Raw genomic sequence first — 10,710 nt, 5'->3', positions numbered from 1 at the left:
TTTTGAACGGCGTGGCGTGATGTATATTTAGTTTAGCAATTTAAATCGTAACTAATTAATGCAATAAATACATTTATACGCATTTACTCTTTAGCTGACTAGAAAGTCAGAGGGTCACTGGGTCAAATGTCGCACAAGTAGAGATAGAGAACTCCAATGTCGGCATCATTTGAGGATATATAAGCCCCGCTTGGAGCTGCAGTAGTCAGTTGGTCTTGAACTTCCGAAGCTCAAGGTCCTCCTCTGAGGCACCGCACACAACATGAGGGTCCCCTTCTACTTTTTGTTTTTGACATTCCTCGGTAAGACATTTTCCTAAACCTTTTTAAGTCTCTAAATTTTCACTAATATTCTTTTCTTTACCAGCCCCAATTGTATCATGGTATTTTAAAATTCTGGTTTTCTTCAAAATTGCACCAGCTTTAATTTGTCAGTATTTATTTATTGATTTTTATTATATTATTTATTTATCAATTTAAACGCCCTGGAGGGCTTTTACATAATTTACTGCATAATAAAACAATTTAAGGAAATAACATTTAAAAAAATTGCAATTATTTTATAAAATTTAACGATTTAATTATCCATACATCCTGAGGAAAGTATAGCAGAAGGAATTGAAATAATTTCATAAATGACTCTGGTGAATGTTTTTGGCATTTTCTAGTCGTGGCAATTACTGCCAGAAACCCGGCGAGCGGATACAAGTTTAAAAATCAGAACCAGGGTGACAACAATAACCAGTGGCAGAAACTGAACCAGCGGCAAGGTAGGTCCCCGGAGGGAAACCAAGGAGAAAACCAGTACAGAAACCAGGAGGGAAACCAGTACAGAAACCAGGACGGAAACCAGTACAGAAACCAGGACGGAAACCAGAACGGAAACGGGAACGGAAACCAGAATGGAAATCAGAACGGAAACAACCAGCACGACAGTAAGCAACATAATTTAATCATATATGGCCACAAAACCATATTTTTATAAGAAATTTTGAAATATTCATTCATTCAGGCACGGAGGCTCCATCCAAGTCAGAGTCAAGTGCCCCCACTGTTGAATTTGGCAGCCACCTCTGGTCCGGAGCCCCAAAAATACCTGAAAATAAACCCTTGACTCTGTGCAGAAATGGGCGGTCCGTTTGACAGATTCTCTTATCTTAACAGGCGGATTGCAATCTTTAAAGCACAGAGCAGGAGGTATACTATGTTTGTTCTACCGGTATTAAAATGGAAGCTGCTTCGAAGAACTAGCGTTATTGATCCCTTCGGCTCCTTTGCACAATCGGGAAACATGTTATACGCGGGCATAATATTTGAACGTGGATGACATTTGTTTTCAGCGAACGGGTCGCTTCTACGACCCGTTTTTGAGATCAGCAGCTCGGATGTGGTACAATTTGCCAGCCTCTGTGTTTCTCGCCGTGTTCACTTCTTCCTCTCTTCAAAATGACCCTCAGAGATGGTACAGGTCCTAAGGGAAATTATTTTTCTCAAGATTGTACGGAAATATATGGGAGCGGGACCCACCGAGTTAATAATAATAGTTGTAAATTATTATTTTTTGTTAAATATTAGTTAATTTTACGGCAAAGGTCAAATGTCTGCCGCTCGGAGTCTTTCGCCAGTCTTTGAGCCAGTCTTTGAGCCAGTCTTTGAGCCAGTCTTTAAAGTGATCTGTATAATATTTCAATGTTAGATCAAGATCACTTATACGGCGGTACAGCTCCGAATTAACACATTTGAGATAAACTGTGACGTAAATTTATGTTGTACTTAAAAATACAAATCGATCCGTGTATAAAATTATTTAGATTGAGGGGTGGTCCTAAAACTTTCCGTTCTCCAAACAATTGTCTGGGTTCTTTAAAAATATTGACTTTTCCAGCTAGAGAGTAAATATAATTTTTCTTATCTTTTGTCTTCTCTCAGTATGGGAGTCCGGCACCTACAGCTATGAGGTTGAGGCTCGCACCTTCACCTCCGTACGTGACCAGTGGACCGGCGTGCGCCTTCTCGCTCACCTGCAGCTACAGGCAGAGTCTGAACACGCTGGACAGCGGCTCGTGGGACAACTCAAGAATGTCCAATACGCCCATCTGGAGGGGCAGCAGCTGCCCAACGGTCCCGAGGGACCACTGCCGGTAAACCACCACAACACTTAATTCTATTTTAAGTTATGATTTAAGCTTCATTCATGCTAAAGCTACTTCAAAGATCTCGTCTGTATCAAGAGACCCAAGGGAATTCTGGCATATTTGCAAAAACCAAATGGCGAAATAACACAATATGATATGGAACGACACGATGTTTTTTTACATAGGCTCATTTGTCCTTTTGCTTTCGGTTTGTTTGTGATGCCCATTTGTGATACCAAGTAGATTTACCGTAAAATATTAGTAAAAATGCGCCGATTCCGTTTTATTTTCACTTGAGCTTGTGAATTGGTTTCCTTTAAAACCTAAAAAAATGCACATGGTTCTGGTGAAATTCAAGAAAAATATTTATGATTTAAGAATGTTTTCTTTCTTAAATGTCAACAAATCTAACTCGTCGTGGTTGTTGTGCAGGAACTTAGCTCCCAGTCTTACCCCGAGTTGGAGCAGCCCTTCGTGGCATACCTGGAAGGAGGTCTGGTCGGGCGTCTGGAAGTTCCCCAAGGAATGTCTGTGCAAGGAGAGAACTTGCTGAAAGGTTTCCTGAGCGCTCTGCAAGTGGACACCAGCGGCCACCAGCTCAAAGGAAAGGCCTTCTTGGACTCCTCCAACGCCATCGGAACCTACTCCAACATGGAGGCTGATATCACAGGAAGGTGCAAGGTAAACGTCCCAAAATATTCTCTTTCTGATTACCAAACAAGTTAACCGTTTTTAGAATGAATTCAACTAGAAATCACACATTGCAACATCGTGTGGGAATCCCAAACTCTTCTGCAGTTGTCTTCTAATTGTAGCACTGCGTCTTTTGACCACTTCACAGCTTCTTACAAGAATAAAATAGAGTTTGTTGATTTTTTTGTGGTGATTCCAGACACTCTATACCGTGTCGCCACTGCCCTTGGAGGTGCTGGCCCGCGCCCACCATCTGGCCCCCCTCACCGACCTGCAGAAGCAGAAACCAGGTCAGCTGCTTGAAATCACCAAGACCAAGGACTACTCAGTATGTGACGAGCGCGTGGCCTACAGTTTTGGCGTGCCCAATAAGGCCAACTGGAAGAACGCCGATAAGAAGGGAGTCAACTTCTTGAACGTGAGTTTTTACTTTACAGTTTTTTTTACTGGCAAAGCATTACCAAGACCCAAAGTACAACTAACTATCCCCATTTGATAAAGTGTTTTTTCCTGTTCGTTTCCTTATTCTCAATAATAAATTAGATTAAACGATATTTCTGTACACACATAGAAAAGAAGTTAGAAGTATCTGATGCAAGTATTTGGTTGTGTTTGCAGAGAGCTGATCTCTACCGCATTATCGCCGATCGCAACAACAACACCCTGTACTCCTGCTACGCTACCAGCAAGGTCGAGGTCGCCCCCGTCATGTACAGCGCTGAGAACGCCAAGGTCATGAGCAGCATCAACATGACCCTGTTGGACTACCAGTCCTCCGGCAACCAGCTGCAGGGTCCTTCCCCAAGCCGCGATGCCGGAAACCTGATCTACAGGATCTCGCAGAAGGGCCAGAGCCAGAACCAAGGCGGCGATGACAAGCGCTCTCCTTCACCTAGCAGCTCCAGCTCTAGTGAAAGCAACGAGAAGAGGAATCAGAACAAGAACCAGAAGCAAAACAAGAATCAGAGGCAAAACGAATATGAAAATCAAGGATATGGACATCAAGAGGACCAGGATTCTGAAAACCAGTGGAATGAGGACCAGCAGCGTGGAGGAAGGAACAGGAGGTAATATATTAGAATATTTGGAACTGATCCAAAAAAATTCTTCTTTTTCTTTACATGCACACTTCATCTTTTTATAAATTTTACTATGTTCCATAAAACACCCAATCGATCGTAATAAATGTTTTTTATTACAAATTTGCTGTATAAGAAACCGTTTTTGTTTATTCTTGTACTAATGTTAAGCTATGTTCTGTATAATACCCAATCTGGCATTATAAAGGTTTGATAAATACCAACATGCTTAACATTTCATATTTATTTGACTAATTTCAACATTGTTATAAATATTGTTACGCTACTATTTTCATAGTACTTTAAGTACATATCTTGTACTTGTATTATTATGTTTATTGATTGAACAACTATTACTTGAATGTACAACAACTCTCAACGATAGCTAGTATTGTACCTGCTTATATTGTCCGTACTCGGCCTAATATGGTATGTAATGTAATATACACATAATATTTTATTACTGATCAGCTCACCTTAAACATTGGGTACATGCAAAAGCCTTAATGGCGTGAATAAATAAATAAATAAAAATATATACGTACATCCACGTTACTTCAAATATTCACTTTTTTCAATCACCATTTTCAGATCAGCTCCACCCCAAGGAAACTCATTCAGACAACACCAAGAGAACCACCAAAAAAACGAGCACCAGAAACAGAAGAAACAGCACAACCCCAACAGCTCCAGCTCTAGTTCCAGCTCCAGCTCTAGTTCCAGCTCTAGCTCTAGTTCTAGCTCCAGCTCCAGCTCTAGCTCATCCTCTTCTTCTTACTCGGACTCCGACTCCTGGGAAGATAAGCCTTCCATGGAATCTAGCCCCAACACATTCTTGGGACAGGGACAAGACAAGAACGGCTTGCGTAAGCCAATGATCGATGAAGTCATAAAGATTGCAAAGCAAATCGAGCATGAATTGCAAAAGCCTAATGATATGCCTTATGCCGATACTGTCACCACATGGAACAGAATGGTGAACATTCTTGCCCTAATGAACGCCAAAGAATTGGACCAAGTCACCAACGCTCTTTACTCTAAACAGTCTGGGAAGAATCAACAGAATAGCTTGGCTTCGAACGTCTACCGCGATGCTCTCGCTCAAGCAGGAACTCAGCCAGCCTACCAGCAGATCAAGTCTTTAGTGCGCAAACAGTACATCAAGGGAGAGGAAGCCGCTCAGGTGATCGCATCCCTTCCCGAAACCCTCCGTTACCCCACTAAGATACTACTCTCAGACTTCTTCCGGTGGGCCATCAGCAACGAGGTCAAGCAGCAGCAAGCCGTCTACAGCTCGGCTCTTCTGTCCTCTACCAGGTTCATCAGAATAGCGCACGTTGACAACAGGACCGCTCACAACTACTACCCAACTCATACCTACGGACGTCTCGCCAACAAGAACTACCAGATTGTGTGGCAAGAAGTTCTGCCCTACTTGGAAAAGGAACTCCAGTCCGCGATTCAGCAAGGAGACAGCCAGAAAGCTCAAGTTTACATCAAGGCCATCGGTAATTTGGGACACCCCGCAATCTTCGGCATTTTCGGTCCTTACTTGGAAGGCGAACGTCCGTGCACCACATATTTGCGCACGCAGATGGTCATCAACTATAATCACGTAGCAGAGCTGTTCCCAGAACAGGCCCGCTACAACCTGTTCAGCATCATCCACAACCAGGGAGACGACTATGAAGTTCGCGTATCCGCAGTCTTTAATCTGATGAAAACTGACCCCACCCCCACCATGCTCATGAGTATCGCCCAGTCCACCAACACTGATCCCAGCTACCAGGTCCGCTCCGCTGTGCAGTCCGCCATCAATGCTGCTGCCGGTCTCAACGGACCCAAATATGAGAAGCTGTAAATATTTCTAAATCATTCAATGAATTATCAAAAAACAGCTACTCTTGGCATTTCATATCTAATGTAAATCTATTTTTTTTAATCGTTAAAAACAGGTCTAGGTACGCGAAGGCTGCCCAGCCAATGTTGAGCAAGAAGGCGTACGGCGCCGCCTACTCTACCAAGTGGATGGAAGACTATCAGACCGAAGGCCATAAGAACCAAGGATTCTTTCAGGCACTCGGATACATCGGCAGTGATGACAGCATCCTTCCCAAAGCCTTTAGCTATGTCTACAACGACAAGCTCAGTTCCTGGATGAAAGCTCCTAGGGTATGTGATTTTTTTATGCATTATTTCGCAGTGCATAGCTGAAATATTATGAAACCAAGTTTTTTTCACAATAAAATCCAAATTTATCTCATTCTAGGTGGGTGCAAGTATTTCAAGTATTGGCCAGCTTTACGAGCAGATCTTCAACTCTGTGACCAATTCACAAAGCCAACAGCGCTCCCACAAGTACGCTGGATTAGCCAAAGAATCCGCTGAAGCCATCGCAAAGGCTCTGCACATCGAACGCAACAGCGAAAATCCCCTAGAAGCCAATTTCTACTTCAAGCTCATGAACCAAGAACGTTTTTTCGCTTTCGGAGGTGATTCCATCAATCAGTTTGTCAAGAATATGTACCAATTGCCCGAAAAGCTAAACAAGGGAATGGAGTACAACTACACCAAGTTCTATAACCAAGAGTCTGTCGAAGTAATGTTCCCACTTATCATGGGAGTACCATTCTTTTACAAGTTCAAGGCACCAGTGGCCATCAATATCAACGGACGCGTCCAAGCTAAATTCCAACTCCAGAGATCCAAGTTCCAGGCGTTTAACGCTACCAGTGAAATAAACGCTGTTTTCGCTTCCGATTACGATGGCAGAGTTGGCTTCTATTGCCCCATGGGACACCAGCACTTCACCGCTGGAGTTCAGCACAAGAACCAGGTTCAGATCCCCGTCAAGTGGCACATTGACCTCGACTGGGTCAACAATCATGTTTCCGTAGAGGTCAGCCCACTGAACTCCAACAATAACGTCGAGATTTATCACCACAGCGTCATTCCTTATACCGTTAAGCGCTCAGCCAATACCAATGAAATTCCTTCCGCCAGCAAGAACAGGAAGGTTGCTGGAAGCTCCAAGCCCCAATGGTCTTATAACGGAGTTCATGGAGCTGAAACTATCGGCATGGCTTTCTCCGTGATGGCCGAGTACGAACAGAAGCCTTCCTGGCCTTCCACCAAGCCCAGGCAAGAGCTGATCCTTACCCTCCACCACCCCCACCGCGCTCACAACTCTCTCAGCCGCACCAACGTGACAGTTCAATACCTCGCCAATGAGTCTTCCACCAAGAAGATGAAACTATTCGCTTCATACTGTAAGTACTCGTATACTATGATGCTTTAAAAAAGGTTCTTAGTATTAATTAAAATTTCCAAGTTATTAACAGTTATAAATTTATTGTTTTGTAGACTCCAATAAGAACAGCAATGGCAAGGCCGGACAGTGGACCGCGGCCAAGGAGAGTGGAAAGGATTGGAAATCTCCCAAGGATGCCGCCAATCAAATGTCCTCCTCCAGGGATCCCCTCAATAAGGATACCCAGAGTAACATATTGAAACAGGTGTCTGAAGGCATCCGTGGTGCACAGGCCAGACTCATTGTCGCCGGAGTTCGTTTCGAAGGACAGAAGAACGCCGAATACGTGATGATAGCCGCCGGAGCCAAAAGCCCCGTTCAACAGACTGTTCACGGTCTCTTCAGCTACAGGAAGAATAATGTCAACGACAAGAAGTTCCAGCTCACCATTGCCGCTGCCGGCAAGATGCCCTTGGCTCCCGTTTTCAACTACGAACAAGCCTTGAACTTCAAGACTTTCTCAGACTTCCAGGCTCACATTAGGTACGGCGGAAGCGGAAAGCAAGACTCAACCATCGACGTTGCAGCACACATGAAACAATCTAACGAACGCAAGGACTACCTGCAGACCACCCCAGAAGCCAAGCAGTGCCAGAAGGAGATGGCCCATGGAAATAACCTCATGCCCGCTTGCAGGAACATAACCCTCCGCGCCAATACCATGGATGTCTTCAAGATCCAAGCTGCTTATGAAAACATCGGGCTGGAGGCTCAGAACTACACTTACAAGCTATACGACCTGGTCCGCAAATACAACTACTTCAACGTTGAAGAGAACTGGGTTGACTACAAGGGCAAGTCCAACAACTTGGAAGTCGAGGGTCGCCTTCATCCAGATTACACCACCCTGAATGTCTCCATCAACACACCGCATGCTGTGCTTATCTTATCGGATATCAAGGTCACTCCTTTTATCTCTAGGATCATCGCCCTCCACCCATCTGTTCCTACCTACAGGAGGTTGCTCAACGAATTCTTCGGTCAGCAACTGAACCGTGAGTACCCATACATATAACACTCACCTACTTACTTGTTTCAGACTCGGACAAAAATTTCGTCCTATTTTCTCTCACCCAATAGCTGACTATATGTTTTTGTTTTAATATTTAGCTACTTGCGATATTGACCGCAACCAGGTCAATACCTTCTCCAACCTGACTATCGACTACACTATTGGAAACTGCTGGCACGTGATCATGCAGAACGATTCATCTCCTCAGAAGGGATCGTCCAACAATGAACAATCTTCCGGCAGGCAAACAACCGTTCTCATGAGGAACGAAGGCGGTGAGAGTGGAAGCAGAGTTCACATCTTCTACAGGTAAATCATCTTGAGTAAATAGTTAAACGTCAGCCTCGATTGACAGATCGTTAATCTAACATTCCAGAAGAGTTGTTTTAAAATGATTTTAATTCTATATTTAATATTTTGTTTTCAGGGATAGCCAGAACGATGAACTATTCGTAGATATCAGCAAGAATGAATTGAAGGTCAACGGCGAACCCAGAATCGTCAAGGACAACGAGGTCGCCGAGTTGTGGGGACTCTCTGGAGATTACAGACTTCTGAGGGTGTGGACCCTCAGTGGAGAAAGTTTCATGGAGATTGGCGAAGGCGATCTCTTCGTAGTGTATGATGGCCAGCGTCTCCATATTGAAGGAACCCAGACCTACAGGAACAGCACAAGGGGAGTTTGCGGCGCTATGTCTGGGGAGAAATACGATCTCATCGCTCCCAAGAACTGCTACCACAGCAACCCAGTTTACACTGCCGCCAGCTGGATCATGTTTCCTACCACCTGCGACAGTCCTTGCAAGGAGCTGAATAAGCAGGCAGAGAAAGAGTATTGCGTGTCACGTAGCCCCAACTCTCCTAGCTCATCTGGCTACAAGTACTCCAACCAGGATAACAACCGTTTCAAGAGAGGCGATTCTTCAAGTTCGTCTTCCTCCAGCAGCAGCTCTTCATCCTCTTCTTCTTCTTCCTCCAGCGAGGAGAGCCAGGAAAACCAGAACCACGAAAAGGAACTGAGGAAGTCCCAGGCCTACGGACAAGACCAGGGCAACAGACTACAGAGTCAGGTGCAGTACTACGAGCAGAAGGGACAGACTTGCTTCACATACAGGACACTCCCCGCATGCCCGTCCAACACCCAACCTCAAGGAGAAACTCAAATAAGGGTAAGTCCACTACCCTCACCAAAAAATCTACTATTTACTATTTCAAATCTAGAAGTGTCTAGAGATTATACTTATTGATTTTTTACGTACATTTTACAGGCAATCCTTTGCTATTGTTTATATTTCATCCATCCGTATCATCTCCAACAACTTGAATTATAATAATTTGTTTGTCTACTTCCAGGTAAAGGTTCATTGCCAGTCCTCCAATAATTCCCAAGCGAAGAAGTACAAGGAACAGATCAAGAATGGTCAGAATCCTCAGCTCAACGAGAGCCAGCAAAGACCAAACGGGGAAGCTTACTTCAAGATCCCAGTCTCATGCGAGGAATGAGAGGTCTATATATATATCGTCCTACCATGGATCAACAGATACTCAAGAAACACTACCCCGACTCGGTCAATAGCACTTTACTAACAAAACAACCAACTTAGAAACAAGACTCAGTCAAAATACTCACCAGTTAGATCGTCCCAATCGATCACGATATTCGTAATTAACATTTATTTTGACCGAGTGATGACAATGGCAAATAAGTATATTTAATGATTTTGAACTATGTATTTATATATTATTATGTAGTATTTAGTATAATTTAGTAAAAACAGCTCCATTTTGGAACCTATTATTGAAGTTATGTATAGCAACTGTGATTTGTAGTTGACAATAATAGTACACAAAGCAATAAATTATTTATTACAAATATTTTCTTTAAATACAATCTCAAACCCCTACATTCCACCCAAGCACCATATAACCAAAAATGTACAAAAAATCAAAAAAATAGTTAGGCCACAATTTTTTATGTTAATTAATCTCTGGAATCTATGTTGAAAAGGGTTTAAATGCGTGCGCAAAAAAAATTATTTGATAACACGTACAACAGTGGAAGATACTTTCAATATTGCCCTGGCGTAGGACCATCATTCAGAATTGAAAAGTTGCTTGGAATGGCTTTGGTGACCAGATCTGAATAGATCCAATCATCCTCTTCCCCATCTCATTCCCCTCCCCCCTACATTCAGCCTCGCAACAAATCCCAATTGGGGATGCCATAGTCTCTCTGGCTCCTGACGATTGGGAGCAGTTGGGACTCTCGTGCAGTTTATTATTCTTAAAAAAAACATAGTAAAACATAAAAACAAATGGTAACATAATTATTTTTAAGTATTTCTACTTCAGTGAAGAGAACAAGCTCTCGATTTTGGTGTAGGAGTAAAAATTAATATCATGGAGTGTATATTAGTTTGAATTTTTTTTGTTTTACATCAACCCCACATCTTTGGAGATGCTGGATGGAGGGTCTTATTAA

General features: G+C 43.2%; 1 protein-coding gene across 1 annotated transcript; it reads left to right on the top strand.

The window, feature by feature from the left end:
• Positions 1-216: 216 nt before the first annotated feature.
• Positions 217-10,075, top strand: LOC149409816 (vitellogenin-like). The gene is made up of 13 exons (XM_089649079.1): positions 217-302; positions 668-934; positions 1,929-2,140; positions 2,567-2,815; positions 3,027-3,245; positions 3,446-3,894; positions 4,498-5,763; positions 5,862-6,078; positions 6,176-7,175; positions 7,270-8,211; positions 8,327-8,537; positions 8,656-9,397; positions 9,582-10,075. Exons 1-13 carry the CDS (start codon positions 263-265, stop codon positions 9,729-9,731), a joined length of 5,964 nt encoding a protein of 1,987 aa, XP_089505205.1. The 5' UTR covers positions 217-262; the 3' UTR covers positions 9,732-10,075.
• The last annotated feature ends 635 nt before the right edge of the window (positions 10,076-10,710 follow it).

Source organism: Hesperophylax consimilis, chromosome 29 (assembly GCF_061612785.1).
Source record: "Hesperophylax consimilis isolate HC1 chromosome 29, BYU_Hcon_1.0, whole genome shotgun sequence".
Lineage (NCBI taxonomy): Eukaryota > Metazoa > Arthropoda > Insecta > Trichoptera > Limnephilidae > Hesperophylax > Hesperophylax consimilis.
This window is presented reverse-complemented; position numbering and strand designations above follow the sequence as displayed.

Coding starts and splice junctions, on each gene's coding strand:
- LOC149409816 (XM_089649079.1), top strand. CDS start 263: ATGAGGGTCCCCTTCTACTTTTTGTTTTTGACATTCCTCG. Junction 2,816..3,026: donor ATATCACAGGAAGGTGCAAG/GTAAACGTCCCA, acceptor TGGTGATTCCAG/ACACTCTATACCGTGTCGCC. Junction 5,764..5,861: donor GGACCCAAATATGAGAAGCT/GTAAATATTTCT, acceptor CGTTAAAAACAG/GTCTAGGTACGCGAAGGCTG.